The sequence below is a fragment of the Bombyx mandarina genome, chromosome 13 (assembly GCF_030267445.1).
Source record: "Bombyx mandarina strain Sakado chromosome 13, ASM3026744v2".
In the NCBI taxonomy this organism is placed as follows: Eukaryota; Metazoa; Arthropoda; class Insecta; order Lepidoptera; family Bombycidae; genus Bombyx; species Bombyx mandarina.
In genome coordinates, this window is record NC_143220.1 from 2,610,320 (window position 1) to 2,629,641 (window position 19,322).

Below are 19,322 nucleotides of genomic sequence, written 5' to 3' on the forward strand. Positions count from 1 at the left end.
GGGGGAGAGAGTTGTAGCCGTGTTCGTGTACGGCAACGGTTTAGCCCAAGCCGAGACGCTGGGCACCGACGCCGGCACGAAAGCAGGCTTAGCCTTCGGCACAGAGGGTACCGTGGCTTTGATGTCTGGGCCGGAAGCTCGGAGGCGGTTTTGACGGGCGACGCGGCGATTTATTTTTGGAGCTCGGGGGCATCCACGGTAGTTCGCGGGGTGACCTTGTGTTCGGCACAGGACACAGCTAGGCGGTTCCGTCGCGGTTTTTTGGTCACGAGCGCAGAGGGCCGTGGCGTGATCGCCCAAACACTTAACACATCGGGGGCGCGCGTGACAGTTACGGGAAGAGTGCCCGTACAGTTGGCAGTTATGGCACTGACTAGGAGTGCCTTTTTTATGGGGGACTTCGACGGCAATACCGGAGAGCCTACAGACGGTCCGAATGTTAAAAATTTGCTTACCCTCGGGGGTAGGCTGGAGGGCGACTAAAACCATATTGTATGGCTCCCTACCGCGGCCGGTGTGCATGCGGTGCACGGAATTTACTGGTAGGCCTTGTTCTATCAGATCTGCCTTGACGAGATCGGCATCTAGCTCCTTCGGGATTCCACGTATGACAACGCGGAGTTCGCGCTCCTCCTGGAGCGTATAAGTGTGGAAACTTATACGCTCCTTTCGGAGGTAACTTGAGAGGGCCCTATGGTCGTCGGGTGTCGTTACTTTTATTTGAATCCCGTTGGCGAGATTACGGGCGCTGGCAAAATTAATATTTTTGGCCTTAAGGGCCAGGGAAACTCGGTCCCAAGCTGCCTTCTCTTGAAGGATAACCGGGGGAGGGGTCTGAGTTTTAGATTGCGCCACCGGTCGCGGCGACGGAGTGGCACGGGCTGGAGGCGCAACGGGAGTCTGAGGGCGGGGGCGCGACGCGTTCGCGGCTTTGCTAATTTTAGCGGCCGCGAGAGCTCGAGACTCCGCGGCACGCTTCTTACCCTTTTGTACCAGGGTGAATCCATCCGTCGATGAGGCGGGGGCGAGGTCGACCTCCATCTCCGAGTCAGAGTCGGAGGACGAGGAGGCGGGCGCAGGTGACCTACAAGCAGGAGTTTTGGAGGGCGCGACGGAGGCCGCGGATGATCGCGCTGCTGGAACGGTGGCCACGGCGGACGACACAGTACTTTTACTCGCCAGTATAGGCGACGCGGGAACGGCAGGCACGACGGAGGCTGCGGTGCTCGATGTAGACGCTTTGCACGCAGGTACAGGCGACGCAGGAGCAGCGAGCATGGCGGAGTCTTCGAGAGAGCTCGCAGTGTGATTGGCCTTGAAAGCCAGAAACTCTGAGGCGAGCTGTGGGTGACGAAGTCGGAGGAATTCCACGAATACAGCGTCCATGATCGCTGAGTACCCAGGTGGGGCGGCCCCGGGTCTTGAAAACACTCGCCTTGCGGCGAGGCCCCAACTTCTCGGACCTGAGCGGTTCTATTGAACACAGGTGGCAATGCGGCGCGATTACTACAGGACAAAGAAAAAGCACAACAAAACAGAAATTACAAAAAGAAGCAAAACAAATAAATACTTGCAGGAAAACACTTTGTCGGCAAATGTTCCACGAACACAAAAATAACTAAAACAAAACAAATAAAAGCTTCCAGGAAACACACTTGGTCGGCAGATGTATCACGAACACAGGCCGCGCGAACAATGGCCGGGCTAACAAAAGCCGGGCGAACAAAGACCGGGCGATCGAGTGGTCGATGAGCACGTCCGCACGTGACGGGTGCCTCTATCGGAATGAGTTGTGCATGACCTTGGCGCTAAGTAGGCCCCGGCCACCACACTTCCGCGGAATGTACAATCTCATTACCGAGGACTTCGGGTGAAGCATCCTATGGAGGGTCATAATTGAGCGGACTTTTCTATCCAGGGCATCCAGTTCGGTCTGAGTCCACCTGAGCACGCCGAAGGTATACAACAGGACGGGCATCGCCCAGCCGTTAAACGCCTTTGTCTTATTCACGCCCGACAAAAGGCTCTTACACACTTTTGTCAAACGTTCATAAAACAAGTCGCATGCAGCCTGTTTGACGACCGCCACGTCAATACCTAAATTTTGCGACATGCCCAGGTACCGGTATGTTTCTCCCTCGGAGAGTGCCCGAAGGTTTATCCCATCGGATACAGGTAAACGATCCGATGAGACTATACTCCCTCCCTCTACATGGAGAACCGCACACTTGTCGACTCCCAGCCTCATCCTAATGCGACTACTGAAATCACAAGTGATGTCAAGCAGTCGCCTGAGGCCTGCAGCATGAGGAGCGTACAACTTCAGGTCATCCATGTAGAACAAGTGGGACACCTTCAAGCCCCCCCTTCGAAACTGAAAGCCTGTCCTCGAAGCCTCCAGTAATGAACTGAGAGGATTCAGGGCCAGGCAAAACCACAATGGACTCAGACAATCACCCTGAAATATACCCCGATTCACCTTTATTCGGTCTTCTACAGCCGACAGCCGCACACCGGATAGACTAAGCATTGTGCTCCATTGCCCCATACAGGCACCGAGGAAGTCTCGAACTGTATCGTCTATCTTATACAGCTCGAGGACCCTCTTCAGCCATGTATGGGGGACCGAGTCAAATGCCTTTTTATAATCTATCCACGCGGCAGAGAAATTTCGTCGGTTGCGTTTGACCTGCTGGCCAGATACCGCGTCGATCAAGAGGAGTTCCTTAGTACCGCGGCTACCACGCCTACACCCGTTCTGGGCACCAGACAGTACTCGACAGCTGTCTATGTGGTGTGAGATCTTAGTTTCCAGAACGGATGTCAGTGTCTTATAGGTGGTAGGAAGACACGTTATTGGCCGGTACTGTTCCGGATCCGCGGTACTTTCCGATTTTGGAATGAGGTGAGTGATCCCAGTAGTGAGGAAGTCGGGGAGCACTTTTGTATCTATGGCTTCCTGGAACTGTCTGGCGAGGGTTTCGTGACAAGCCCGGAAACTTTTTAGCCAGTAAAGCTGCAGTCCGTCGCAGCCTGGAGACTTCCAGTGTGAAGAACTACAGACTGCAGCCTTAATATCACCTTTGCTGATAGTTACCGGGCTCATCGGTGGTATGCCCGCACACGAGTCCTCAATGACCTGCATCCAGGAGCCCTCCACATGCTCCACAGGTCTTGACCACAAGTTGCGCCAGAATGTGACCATCTCCTGTCCAGCTGGACGTTCAGTGACGGCGCTAACATTGGCCTGTTCTAGGGACCTGTAGAACTTCCTCTGATCACTCACGAAGAGGCGATTCTGGCGATACCTTTGAACTCGTTCCGAGTACCGCCGGATGCGCTTGCTCCAAGCAGCCACCTTCTGCTTCAGGAGGTCTATGCGATCTGCCAGCTGTTGTGCATTTGGCACTGCAGGGCCTAAGCCACACCCCGCAAACGCAATTCTGACAAACCGCAAGACTCTCGGCCTCGTGTTGCCCGTCCTGAAGCTAATCAGTTTGCCGATAAGGACTCTAGCGTCACTGATACGACGTTCAATTCTGCGCTTCCAAGCAGGCTCGGCATCTCTCACACGCTGAGCGTCGGCAGCTGTCACCTGCCGATTTGGCTGGAGCTTGGCGCCAATACACCGACATACTGCCATTGCGGCGCCAAACAGGATTGAATTCGTATCAGTGAGGCTGCTGCTGCTCTCCAAATATGGAAGCAGCATCTCGTTAACGGCCTCAACGACATTCCGATTGTGGTGACTCTGAGCTATTCTGGGGATCCGGGGTCTCGCGTCGAGAGGCATCTCACGCACTTCCAAAATCGCCTCTTCAAGAATCCTCTTGATCTGCTCGTTGTCCTGGGAAGCTATTCCGTCCGCCCCTCCGTCAGCAGCCAATGGTTGATAACCAGTGTCTACCGCACCGCCGACATTTAAGTCCTGCATAGATGCGATAGATACACGTCCTTCAGCTGGTGCAAGAGAGGAGGCCGGAACAGCCTCGAGTCGTAGTTGTTCGAGTTCGTTTGCGCTGAAGATGTTAGAGCGCATTATGAAACGAACTCGGTCGGCTAGGTTCTGGTCTGTAATGTGTGTCAGCGATGGCTCAAGCGCTTGAAAATTACGAAGCAGTCTTGCTCGACGCCCTGTGCCGCCTGTTTCTCCCCCCACAGCCCCAAAGTGGGCGCGCATGACATTGGAATTTTGTTCACGAGTCCATCGCATGCGCCGCCCTCCACCGAGTGCGGGTGCCTGTTGCGGAGTCCTTGTGGACTCTGCAGGCACCAAGCCTCCCGGTGGTGATGATGATGGGGGTTCGACCCGCTGAAGTGGTCTTAACGAGTCAGATCTTTTGTTTCTGTTATAGGTTTTACTCATCGTTGGGCTTTTATGTGGGGTCTAACAGTCGCTGCAGACAGAGCCCCATATCTGCAGAAGGCTAGAATACAGTGGAGGGTCGCCAGTTACTCCAAGGGGACCGTTCACGACCTAGACTTAGCGCCCTAGGCCATGCAGCCGCTCGGCACGGTGCCTTACACCTTCGGCTAGCGCTGGTTGCTTGCGCGGATGGAACAACCATCTCATATTGATTGTTTCACCCGCGGGCGATGGGGTCACCACTTCCCTACGCCATTTATTATTATTTATTATTATTATTATTATTATAAGCAACATCTAGACGTAATCTGATTTAGTCCTTCTTTATTCGAATTGCTTACATATTTTAAATGACAGCTATCTTTCAATGAAGAATCCATGACTCTATTTTTCATTGTAGTTTTACTTTTTTTAAAGTAAACAAAGCACCTCAAAATTCAAACATTTCGTGTTCGCATGCAACATAAACTAACACTGAATTTACTACACGCAGACTGTTTATGTCTAGCCTTCGTACACAATAATGTACCTAGTGGTTGAAAAATCGTGTTTTAATAGTAAGGCGTAATCAGTCTTATGCTGAATTTTAAACGAAATATCAAAACATAAGTAAACTTTCTAACAATATTAATTATTAGAGATAATTCCTCACCAACTTTCTGGATTAAGGAAATTCGATACTTAAACTTTTTATTTGTTACGCTAGATGACGGGACTAGCTCACAGCTTACCTGATCTTAAGTGTTAACTAAACACCTACGTGAATGCCACCACCCACTCTGAGATGTGTTGGAATAAGAACATGAATGAAGAACAAAAGCGTGCACTGTTATAAAATGGGAGGGAGGGAGGAAAAATTATTCGTGTCGTTGCCTGGAAGAGACCGCTCTTAGCGATAAGACCGCCAATTGTACTTTTTTGTATTTATATTTATTTTTTGGTGTACAATACAGAATACTCTGTCTCTTTCTCTCTTACATAATTATTCACGCGATTACAAACGTTTTACTGTATCACATACATTTGAAATAAAAAAAATAATACTTAAAATGTAAAGAACAACATTAGGATGGCATTAGGTGTCTGAACTTAACTATGAACATTTCATGACGTAATATATACTTCTATATACATACACAATAACAGTCAGTATATTGTATACTCAACCCTAATATTTTGTAAAGTTTAACTATAAAATACCTACGTAGTGTTAACAATTATTCAAAATTAGTAAGGTTCTGTACAAGGCCGGACAGTTATAATTAATGTACCTCGTGTTTAATGTCGCAGCGTCGTAAATACAACACGCAAAGCCTTCGATGAAATCTTAGTTATGTCCGATGTTGTGTTTGCGACCGGTCCCCATAGGTCTAAAACTACCCATGGATTTAAGTTTCCGTAGATAATTAATTTAAATAAAATATAGTCGATATTTTTGTTATAGCGTATAAATGGATAAGTTTTTTTTTTATTGCTTAGATGGATGGACGAGCTCACAGGCCACCTGGTGTTATGTGGTTACTGGAGCCCATAGACATCTACAACGTAAATGCGCCACCCACCTGATAAGTTCTAAGATCTCAGTATAGTTACAACGGCTACCCTACCCTTCGAACCGAAACGCATTACTGCTTTACGGCGGAAATAGGCGGGGTGGTGGTACCTACCCGTGCGGACTCCCAAGAGGTCCTACCACCAGTGAAAGTCATAATGACTTGAAAATAACTTGTTTCGAACGAAGCTACAAACATGAACGCGTCCTTATCACGTGTCTAAGAATGGTTACCACGTTGTGACTATGACGTCATTTCGATGAGTGAAACCGCCCAAATTTATGAATTTGCATACCTAATCGTAACATGGTCGTTGGACGAATAGTTGGCAACTTATCAATAACGTTCTTTCTTTATGAAGGAAGTATTACTGGTGTCCTGGAGGTCTTTGCAATTTTAACAATGTACTCTGCATCGAAGTGCCATTGGATAAATCACTCGAGCCTTTATATCTATTTCCTAAAGGTTGATAGCAGTATTCCTATTTCGATTTCTAGTCCCCGATAACAATTGAACGGGTTGACTATTAGCAGACCTAAACACATACAGAAAGAATATGTTTTAATATACTCTAAAATAAAAATAAAAAACGCACCTAAAAACAAGTCGAGCTAACAGTTCTTTTCATCATTTTTTTATGTTAATACTGGTTAGGATATTAGAACCAAGTAAAAAAAAATTGTTTTGTCAACAGTCCTTGATGCGTGTACAAATTTTAAAATTTAACGAACGTCTTGTAGTCTTTGAAAATTACGTCACTTATAAACGAAATAGCAGTAAAAACGTGTTAATTCGTTTTATATTTATTTAGCGTCTGTTGGCAATGGCAAGTTTCTGAAACGCCTGCCATCAATAGTGGTAGGACCTTAACAGCAGACAGATGTAGATACATTAGCAGCAAGCCACCAACTGTGATTGAAAAAGAAATTGTAATGCCGTTAAAAATCTAAGTAAATATCCGTTTAGTTCGAAATGTTATATTTTCCGCAAAAAAAGACATATTAAATTTTGTGACCCGAAAAACTTTTATTCACCGAAATCAGAACCGTAAAATTAAGTTGCCCAAAAATATATTTCTCTTTCATATTACATTTCATTAATGTGTATTTATCTGACATTTGTTATCTAAAATGTCAAAATAATTCAGTACATTCTATTTGCTCCTAAGTAAGGTTCATAATTGGAATATACTTATATAATTATATACATAATTTCATAATACTGGAAGACGTAGCGTGGGTAGGCCTCCCACAAGGTGGGCCGACGACCTATTGAGGTTCGCGGGGATCCGCTGGATGCAGGCAGCGCAGGGCCGGTCTTTGTGGCGAGGCTTGGGGGAGGCCTATGTCCAGCAGTGGACGTCCATGGGCTGATAGAATAGAATAGAAGAAAAAGGTTCATAATTTACTAGACAAAATTAACAAAAAGATACTTAAAGTACTTTTACGACACAGTCGTTCTTCATCGCGAAAACTGTGAAGTATTAAAAACGTCGAAATAATAATATAATGACAATTAAGAACGTGAGATTATACTTGTTTTCCCTACCTATTTACTGGTAGCCTAAGGGCCTATTTTAAGTACGCCCGGACGGAAGATTATACTGTAAAAGTAATTTTAATTACATCTACGACTCGAGAAAGCCGAAGAAAATACTACAACGCAAAAAAAAACCTTGTAAATGAGTTTTTCATAAACGATAAACAAATTTGATATCCATAAAGGCGGCATCAGAGGAAAAAGTTAAATATTTAAATTCCCATCTTTATCATAACAAATAAGCCTTTTTGACCAGACTCATCCGCGGCGTAAACTTTTACATCCTAGCCGAGTCCCCAAAAGCTTAGTTTGAAACTGTAATTAATTTTTAATCCGCTATCCTGCTTCGCGGCTTCACATAATAAATTAATTTCTCGAACATTCTGATGATATAATCAGTTAATTCGTTCCTCTTTTGCTGTTAAAAGGATCTCGGAGCGGGGGATTGTTCTAATTAATTATTTCAGTTCCGCCGATGAAGGATGGATGGAGGAGCACTCGAGTAATGCAGCGTAAAATTTCTAAAACGAAAAGTATGCAATTACTTTAAATATTTGAAGCATTTTAAATAGAAATGATTCAGATAGTACTTGGAATTTTTGTATTAATTCAGATCTTAATTTTGTGATTGAGTTTTTGTTTAAGCACTCAAAATGTGTTTAGGATATGTACAAGTATAGCTGCATGAAAAGTATTTCTAAGCAGTTTCGAAGATTAACTTATACCTACACCAGACTTGAAATAAGCAGTTTCACAATTACTAGAGGTCCCGCAGTAATCGAAATTCGAATATAATTAATTGGAATTGTAAGTTTGTACACTATTATTATTGTATTTTATACTTCTATAATCACAAATTTCGTCAAGACTACACTATAAAAATATTAACAAAGACAAACAATATTTATTAACAACAGACGTCAAGAACAAAAGTTTGACAATAAATAGTATGCATGCGTGTGTGCGTCAAATACATGGTATGTAGAGTGTGTAATGTTTTCTTTATTGACTTAATGTATCTTTTATGCATTATTTAAAAAAAAAAAGAATTGTGCACTTCTTCTCTATATTCTCTATAGGTGTGGAAATTTTCATACTTCTCCGTCCGCGCAATTTTCGTAAAAAGGGATACAAAGTTTTTGCTTCACGTATTAATATATAGATATGTATGTTCCTTAATTGAATTGATCTATAATTGAGGTAACATTTGTCACGTACTTATTGACAATTCATCGATGTATTGATCACTATTTTGGTACAACTAAATAAATAAATAAATATTATAAATATCTAAAATTATTCGATCGAATATCACGTAGCTGTGTTTAAAACTTGTGCTGATTTTATTTGGAACTAGCGACCCGCCCTCGCTTCGCTTCGGAAACTTTAACTTTTATTGTCTATATCTATACTAATATTATAAAGAGGAAAGATTTGTTTGTTTCGAATAGGCTCCGAAACTACTGGACCGATTTGAAAAATTCTTTTTCCATTAGAAGCCGACATTGTCCCTGATGAACATAGGCTACTTTTAAAAAAAAAAAAAATATTTTATTTTTTTGGTTTCATGTGTGTTTTAATGTTTCCGAAGCGAAGCGAGGGCGGGTCGCTAGTAGATATCTAAGTCCCGCGATGTAACCCGCGGTTATTGTCGAACCGCGGGTGAGGCGGCGAGGCGAAGCTAGTCTAAAAAAATAGCCTAAGTTACTCCTTATATCAGCAGCTACCTATCAGTGAAAGTCCCGTTAAAATTGGTCCAGCTATTCCAGAGATTAGCCGGAACAGACAGACAGACAGACAAAAATTGTAAAAAATGTTATTTTGGTGTATGTACTGTATATATATATATATTCATATCCATGTAGTAAAAAGCGGCTATTTCAATATTACAAACAGACACACCAATTTTATTTATATGTATAGACTATTATTCCAAAATTTAATAAGTCTTTAGCCGGATATTATAAAATGAATATAGGTTAAGATTCCGGACAAACAATCGGCAAATATGGAAATAATCTTTTCGAATTTCACAAATACATGTCAATTTTACTAACACAACCAAATAAATAAATGTAGGTACATATACGCCGTGTATCATGTAAATTCTCTTCGAAATATGTATACCCGCCATTAGCTTAAAGCGAACACGCTTCACTGACTTTTACATAATCACATTAGCCTTTACGCTATTAATTAAAAAAGTTGTAAAGTATTCATTGTTACTTGAATACATTGGCGTGGCGGAAATTTCCACAATGATGGATCGAAACTGGAATTCCCGACTCCCACATGAATAAATTAAGCACCCTATTTAAGACTGAACGCTGACCGCTGATTTATGGCGCGCTTATTTTTTCGTTTATCAATCTGATACACTAAGTTTCTGCAATTAAAGATTCTGCACCTAATCGAATCCGTACTCGCCCATGCCCAGGGCATTTAAAATTAACATTATTATTTATTGTCATTATTATTAGGGAGTCCAACACTCATATAAATAATAGCCTATCCATTAAGTGCATGTGTTTTCTACATGGATATGAAGTTTCAAGTCAATCAGATGCATGGGTCAGTAGTTATAATGGAACATCCGTAAAAACCAGTGTAGATTTATATATTAGTATAGATTAAGTTGTTGTAAGAGAGGTGTACGTCAGTTTACTTGTCGTCTCGAATTTAGCTTGAACTTCCACTCTTTTTAACCGACTTTAAAAAAAGAGGAGGTTCTCAGTTGAACTGTTTGTTTTTTTAATGTTTGTTACCTCATAACTTTTGAGTGGGTGAATCGATTTTGGTGATTCTTTTTTTAGTAAAAAGCTGAGGCTTCCCGCGTGGTCCCATTAATCCAGTTCTAATAATGGTATCCACGAGAAAATCATATAAGTCTTAAATTTGCATTAAGTCCGTGCGCAACAAATAGATGAATAACTCAATATCACGTCAACCGATTTCGATGATTATTGTTTTAAGTGTATATTAATTTGTTTTGGAATATCTTTTTTTTTTCTATTTGAAGTCGGTTTTTGTTAAAGCATGTCTATATACAATTATGTAATGATCAAAACGCTTCATTATTATATTTTATGTTTGAATTAATTATAAATTTATGGAGATTTTGAATTTCTTTTAAAATGACCGGCGATTTGCGTGTGTCTCAGTTCCTTATAATCGCGTGCGAAGGAAACTTAATATAATGAAAACCTATCCAATGCAGGAACGTGGCAGTTTAACTTTTTATATTTAGGTAAATGAAATACATAGCCGTTCAAATTACTCATAACTTAAGCGTTATGATAGGTAATTTTCACTAGGCTTGCATGTTCGTTAGTGCCTCCGAGAAACAGGCAATTGTGAGTAAAATTTATTGAAATTTTATTGTAATTTTTCATATCTAAGTTGAAATTTTATGTTTATTTTCAAGGGTGTGATAAATTGAATTTTTTGATAAAAAATAACTCAATAGCAATTTATTGAAAAGACTTTACCGAAATGTTTCTGATTTACATGATCTGCGATAAGTGTTTTGGGGGATCAAAATTTCAAAGTTAGCTTGTGTAGGAAGCTGGTAAAGATTTATGTATCCGATAATAAATGACGATATTGTAATACTACAATCTAATTGCAAAGTAACATGTATAATCCCATTAATCAATCCCATGCGATCCATGCGAAAAAGACCTTAAACGATGAAGTTGAGTTTACTCAAGAGGAAGCTAATTTCTTGGCTCCCACTATGAATTTAATTATAAAACTATAGAAAACATGAGAAACGTGTTTGAATTATGTTCTCTCTTTTCTCCCCGCGGAAGACAATGAAAACCTTTGGCCCTAAGCCAGAAACTGACTTGTAAAGAAGACTTGTAGTCGAAGACTTACTAACTAAAATGCACGATGGAACATTAATGAATTGAGGAAACAATAGAAGTGATTCCATAAATATATACTGATATTAATTTTTTTCCATTGTTGATAATTTAAAACGATTCCATTTAGTACTAAGTTCAATACGTCAAGTGTGCGGTATTCAAGGTAATGGTGGTAATGATAATCCAATTACTACAGAATGGGCTGCTGAAAGATTTAGCCAACGCACCTTCGCTTGTTACAAACATACAGATCCATGAAGCACTGAACTCAACACTGAAAAAAGAGGAAATGAAATCTGCCGTAAGATAACAAAATAGTTATACGAACCATTCGAACATTCTAGCAAAAGATCTGGTCGACATCAGCCACCGTAGAGACGAGAAAAAAAACCTAAGTTCAACAAGGTTCGTTTGCGCTTGTATTTTTCCAGAGCAAGTTGCGATTAGAGTACAATTTACGCCCTTGCGTTTGACATGCAATTAACGAACGCAATTGTTACGAGAGCGGTGTTTTGTTAGTTCAATTAAACAAATATATTATTACTAGAGGTCCCGCAGTAGTCGAAATTCGACTATAACTAAATAACTAATTGTAATTGTAAATTTTTACACTATTATGATTGTATTTTATACTTCTATATTCACAAATTTCGTCAAGACGACACTATAAAAATATTAACAAAGACAAACAATATTTAATCTATTCTAAATTTGAAAACAGACGTCAAGAACAAAAGTTTGACAATAAATAGTATGCATGCGTGTGTGCGTCAAATACATGGTATGTAGTGTGTGTAATTTTTTCTTTATTAATTTAATGTATCTATTATGCATTATTTAAAAAAATATTAGCATTGTGCATTTTTTCTCTATATTCTCTATAAGTGTGGAAAATTTCATACTTCTCCGTCCGCGCAATTTTCGTAAAAAGGGATACAAAGTTTTTGCTTCACGTATTAGTATATAGATGGTACTATAAAAGTAACATTAAATTTATAATTGCAGCAATAATTTAACAATAGTTAGATATTTTGAATTAAGCCTGGACATGGGCTACCTAGTGTTTTTAATGGCATCTAATAAAAAAAACTAATTAAATTAAATTTAAAGCCAATTTCGATTTGAGAACGAGTGAATTTGTTTTTTTTTACCGCGAAGTTATTTTGTGTTATGATTTGAAGAGTGTGATATGGTTTGAAGAAAGAGCCATTATAATTATGAGTGCGTTCTAATCTTTTAGTTTAGGACGTGCCATTTTTTGCCGATACGTTTTTTTTAATTGCCCTTGTAGACAAACGAGCATACGGCCCATCTGATTGTGAGTGATTACCGTCGCCCATAGACTTCAGCAATGCCAGGGCAGAGCCGCTTCTTACCGAGCCAAGCTGCTGCCTACCGAACCAAGCCGCTGCCTACCGGTAGCTATGTCTATGGCGCATGTCTATGGGCTTCGCTAACCAATTTTTTTTGCAGAAGTTTGATGTGAAGTAGCTCAATGTCTACTTGCTGCTGACATCAAAACGTGCATGCCACCATCCATCTGAGACATCGAACTCAATTGTATTGTTTACGGTATCCCAATCTTCAAACCAGAAGGCATGATTGTTTCGCGATTCAAATAATGGAGATGATAAACACTAGGGACACAATTAAACCAATATCTATCATTGAAAAGTTTTCAATCACCCCTAAGAGTCATTGAAATATTCCTTGCACTTTATTTCATTTTTAGCAGAAAGTAACAATGATAAATCCGCAAATAATTGTGTCATCACCATCAAAGAATCAAAAATTGTTATTGAGTATGTTTATCATAAAACGATAATATTCATAATACGTTTTAAGCTGACTATTAATTTCCAATATTCAACTATCAAAGTCTATTCAACGTCAATCCAAGGTTTCAGAATTGAGAAAGAATTATGTGCACATCAAAATCAATGTAAAATCAATTGATGTGAAACAACTAATCGTGCGTGTTACGTACCCTAGTTACATGCATTTTGCTAATTCGCGATTTCGCAATTAGCAACCAGTGGCGTACGTGACTACAAATTGTCGACGCAGCAACCTCATTCCATGTTCATGGAAAAATACGCGACTGGCGTCAAGTGCTGACACTGCAGCGTCGCTATGCCGCCCGGGCCGGGGCCCGCTGGCGCCACTTCGGTACTGACATCGTCCAAGTCCACTCAATAGCATCTTAGTTTAATTAATTGTTATAATTATATTTCTATAATAAATAAGTTCATAGAATTTTGGTTTTTTTTAAACGCTACGGCTGTAGTCTACATAATTGGCGCAGTCGGTAGGATATTCGAAGCAGTGCGCGGCGCGGTAAAGAACACCAAAAATCGTTGATTCTGCCGACTCCGTATAGTCGCTGCTCGTGCTATCAAGCCCTTATCGAATACCTGAATCGTGAAGACACGGCCGGCGTAGTATCTGGAAATCGATACGCGAGAAGACCAAAATGATATATCGTATGTAAGTACTTGAACCTTCTTTTTGTGTTGCCTCCTTGTCAATCCAAATCCAAAATTTTTCATCCGAAGAATTACGGTGAAAAATCTGTCTCCTCAAGGCAGATTAGTAGTAGACAGAGAGACGTCGATTTAAATAGAAATTTAGATATTAACGTAAGTTATAAATTAGAAATGGCCGTAGACCCGGACCAAATCTACAAGGCCCTTCGCCCAGTGCCAGAGTTCGACGGCAATCCGAACATACTGACTAGGTTTATCAGAATTTGTGACCAAATCGTCACACAGTATATAAGAACAGATCCTGGCAACGAATTAAATAACCTCAGCTTAATAAACGGTATATTAAATAAAATAACTGGTCCTGCCGCCAGGACCATAAATTCAAATGGCATACCAGAGAACTGGTTAGGTATCCGTACTGCCCTCATTAATAATTTTTCAGACCAAAGAGATGAGACCGCTTTATACAATGACCTCTCCTTACTAACACAGGGAAACAGTAGCCCCCAGGAGTTTTACGACAAATGCCAGACCCTATTCAGCACTCTCATGACATACGTAACTTTACACGAAAGTATTGCCACAACCATCGAGGCAAAACGCGACTTGTATAAAAAGCTAACAATGCAAGCATTTGTTCGAGGCCTCAAGGAACCCTTGGGATCTCGCATACGCTGCATGAGACCGACCTCCATTGAAAAGGCTCTGGAATTTGTACAGGAAGAACTTAACATAATGTATCTACAACAGCGAAACGGGTTCACCTCTGAACGGCGCAACCTTATTCAGCCTACACCGACACCACCTGTAAAAATACCACCTATGTTTCCGGTAGCAATGCCGAAACCGCTTTCATTCGGACCGAACCCAGGACCGAGCTGGGAGCGACAGCCACCACCAGGACCTAATAACCATTGGAAACCTGCTTTCAAATTTAACGCCCCTCAGCGCATGCCTAACATGCCATCACGCACGCAGCAAATGTTCGCATCGCACCCACCAAACTACAACCCCCGTAGCAACGTATTTAGGCTACCTCAGCGGAACCAGGGACCGAAACCTATGAGTGGTATTAGTCACTACGTGGCAAAACAACTTCCACTCACAGGTCATGATTGGAGTAAGTCAGGTAACCCACCTCCAACAAATTATTTTAAAACAAGAGAGATGAACATTAACGAATGCTACAATAGTGACGGTTATTACTACCCCGACAATGACTACTATACCCACGACTATGACCGTAACTATTATACAGATTACACTAACTATGACGCGGACTATAATAACTATGAAATATACGAATATTACGACCCTACAATAAATGACTGCCCACCAAACGAAAATAAAGTTAACGAAATAAGTAGTATAGGAGCCGAAGCGCAACCCTCTACTAGTCATTCGGATCAGGATTTTCCCGTGAGCCCCCCATTAAAACTGTTAAAATAGAATTAAATTTACAAACTCAACGCCAGTTACCGTACTTAAAAATTAAAAATCCACCTCTAAACATATTAATCGACACGGGCGCAAATCAATCTTTTTTAAGCCCGAAAGCGGTAGAAAAATTCTATGCAAATATACCTCTTAAATATGACCCCTTCGAAGTAACGAACGTCCACGCTACAACTAGGAACGACTTTTCTATCACTATACCAGCTTTTTCAGAACTTAACGACGCGGGACCTATTAAACTGTTTGTCTACGATTTCCACAACTTTTTTGACGGACTTATTGGTTTAGACTTGCTGACTAAATGGAAATCTAGAATCGACCTTAAAGACAACTTACTGATTACAGACAATTCTACCAACCCTATTGAAATGTTCAATTCTCGCAACGTCAACCTGTACGAAGACATCGTACCGGCTAACTCTAGTAAACTAGTTAGAGTACCAATAAATTCATCTGACGGCGAAGTCTATATCCCGCAGCAATATCTGAACAACTGTGTGGTGAACGAATGCATCACGACAGTCGTTAAAAACCGTGGTATAATTGAAGTCGAAAACACATCGCATAACGACATGATATTTTCAATGGACCGCCCCATAGAAGCGTTAACGTTTAATATCGAGTGCAGCCGTACCGAACAAAGTCGTAGTCGCGTTGATCAGGTCTTATCGCGATTACGTACCGATCACCTTAATGAGGAGGAAAAAATGAATTTAATTAACCTCTGCTCGCAGTACGCTGACGTATTCTATCTTGAGGGTGAACCGCTCACCTTTACTAATAAAATAAAACACCACATTAGGACGACCGATGAAATTCCGATCTATACAAAAAGCTATCGCTATCCTTTTGTCCACCGGGAGGAAGTTAGAGACCAAATTTCTAAGATGCTGCAACAAAATATAATAAGACCATCCGACTCAGCATGGAGCTCGCCTATCTGGGTCGTGCCTAAAAAGGCAGATGCATCTGGAAAACAAAAATGGAGATTAGTAGTAGACTTCCGTAAGCTAAATGAAAAAACTATCGACGACAAATATCCGATACCAAACATATCCGACGTTCTAGATAAATTAGGTAAGTGCCAGTATTTCACAACCCTGGACCTGGCAAGCGGATTCTACCAAGTGAAGACGAACCCTGAAGACATCCCAAAAACTGCGTTCAATGTAGAGCACGGACATTTTGAATTTCTAAGAATGCCGATGGGATTAAAAAATTCTCCGGCTACATTTCAAAGAGTTATGGATAACGTCTTGAAAGGTCTTCAAAACGTTATATGCCTAGTATATCTTGATGACATCATCGTTTTTAGCACATCTTTACAGGAACATCTTGTTAACCTCGAAAAAGTGTTTCAGAGACTTCGTGAGTCCAACTTCAAAATACAGATGGACAAATCAGAATTTTTAAAATTAGAAACAGCCTACTTAGGTCATATAATTAGCAACGAAGGAATTAAACCTAATCCCGACAAAATTGCCACCATACAAAAGTACCCGATACCAAAAACCACAAAACAAATTAAGCAATTCCTCGGACTTATAGGATATTATCGAAAATTTATACCCGACTTTGCTAAAATAACGAAACCATTCACACAGTGCTTAAAGAAAGGACGGACTATAACCCTTAGTAAAGACTACATAGACTGTTACGAAAAGTGTAAGCAACTTTTGACTAACGACCCAATATTACAGTACCCTGATTTTACAAAAGAATTTATTTTAACAACTGACGCATCAAATGTGGCTTTAGGAGCTATATTGTCACAGGGCCCCATAGGCTCCGATAGACCTGTATGTTACGCCTCGCGTACCTTAAATGAAAGCGAGATGAATTACAGTACAATTGAGAAAGAATTACTCGCAATCGTGTGGGCCACCAAATACTTTAGACCATATTTATTTGGCCGAAAATTTAAAATAATAACGGACCATAAACCATTACAGTGGATTATGAACCTTAAAGAGCCTAACTCACGTTTGACCAGGTGGCGACTTAAACTTAGCGAGTATGACTACACCATCGTCTATAAAAAGGGCAAAATTAATACAAACGCCGACGCCCTCTCGCGAGTAGAGATACATAACGAAGATGTAAGTTCCATGATAGCGAACCCTTCAGAAAAACCACCCTCAGTCACTGGTTCAACCACCGCCACAGCTCATACCAGTAATGAAAACCCCATATTAGAGGTCCCCATAACCGACGAACCATTGAATAAATTCTATAAGCAAATATGCATAACAGTGGTCGGAGACATCAAGAAACGACCCGTTGTCAGTAAGCCATTTGAAACGCACACTCGCATATCTATACAAGTTTCTCAATCAAACTTAAGAGAAGACATCATAAACGCCATTAAAGAATTCGTTAATCCTAAAGTAAAAACTGGCCTCCTTATTAATCCAACATTAAGCATGTACGACATTATACCCATAATTCAAGACACGTTCAGAAATTCGGCAATGAACCTCCTACTCACAAAGGTCGAATTAGAAAATGTGAAGGAGTACCTTCGGCAACAAGAAATAATAAGCCACTATCACGATGGAAAAACTAACCACCGCGGAATAAACGAGTGCTATTTAGCTCTTTCGCGAAAATATTACTGGCCGAAAATGAAAGATCAAATTACAAAATTCATAAACGAATGTACTATATGCGGACAAGCTAAATACGATCGCGCACCCATTAAACAGCAGTTTAGCATAGTACCACCCCCGAAGAAACCCTTCGAAATAGTTCATATGGACTTGTTCACCGCCCAATCCGAAAAATACCTGACATTTATTGACGTATTCTCTAAGTACGGACAGGCTTACCTGTTGAGGGACGGCACAGCAATTAGCGTATTACAGGGTCTATTGCAGTTCTGCACGCATCATGGTCTACCTTTAACGATAGTAACTGATAATGGGACAGAATTCACAAACCAATTGTTTTCCGAATTCATACGACTTCACAAAATAAATCATCATAAAACCCTAGCACATACACCTAATGACAATGGCAATGTAGAGAGATTCCATTCAACTTTGCTAGAACACCTTCGCATACTCCGCTTACAACATAAAAATGAACCTGTAATAAACTTAATGCCTTATGCAATATTAGCTTACAACAGTTCAGTCCATAGTTTCACCAAATGTCGCCCTTTTGACATCATAACGGGACACTTTGACCCTAGAGACCCTCTCGACATTGACATAACAGCCCATTTACTGCAGCAGTACATGGAATCACACAAAGCTCAAATGACTACAGTTTATGAACTCATAAATGAAACCTCACTTGCTAACCGTACATCGCTCATTGAAAATAGAAATAAGAACCGCGAACCAGAAGCGACGTACCAGCCTAACCAACAAGTTTTCATTAAAAACCCGATAGCAGCCCGACAAAAAACAGCCCCGAGGTACACTCAAGATAGAGTGCTAGCAGACTTACCAATTCATATCTACACATCGAAAAAACGAGGCCCTATTGCTAAATCTCGACTTAAACGTGCACATAAAGACTTCCAATTGTTACAGGATTCTACTGAACCTCCTGACCCGACATCTGACGACCGCACACGAGATAAAACTTGAGACCCTCGAGAACGGACCTGGACTTTTACCTTTTAAACTCGGACAGACTAGACTCGTATCCCACTATCATTCCTTTTTACAATATATAGAATTAGCTGATGTAGACAACAGACTCGACTCAGTACAAACTCAACTAAAATATTTTAAAGACCAACTAGACGAACACACTTATCTCCTTTATGAACTGCAAATAAACTACCTAACTAGCAAAATCACTAAAATCAATTCTAAAATTAACAGCCTCAAACCCAATCGTGTAAAAAGAGGTCTCATTGATGGCTTAGGTTCAATTGTTAAAAGCATTACAGGTAACCTAGACCAGTCAGATGCCGAACTTTACAGTAAAGCTATTAAAATTTTGCAAAATAATGATAATCAGCTATCATCCGAGCTTAACCAGTATATTAGTCTGAACAAAGCATGGATGACCGAACATACACAGCTACTTTCCGAAATCG

At 40.9% G+C, this 19,322-nt stretch overlaps 1 protein-coding gene across 1 annotated transcript; it reads right to left on the bottom strand.

Moving 5' to 3' along the window:
- Window positions 1-1,777: 1,777 nt before the first annotated feature.
- On the bottom strand, window positions 1,778-4,039 carry LOC149501580 (retrovirus-related Pol polyprotein from type-1 retrotransposable element R2). The gene has a single exon (XM_089732520.1). It carries the CDS (start codon window positions 4,037-4,039, stop codon window positions 1,778-1,780), a length of 2,262 nt encoding a protein of 753 aa, XP_089588646.1.
- Between the last annotated feature and the right edge of the window lie 15,283 nt (window positions 4,040-19,322).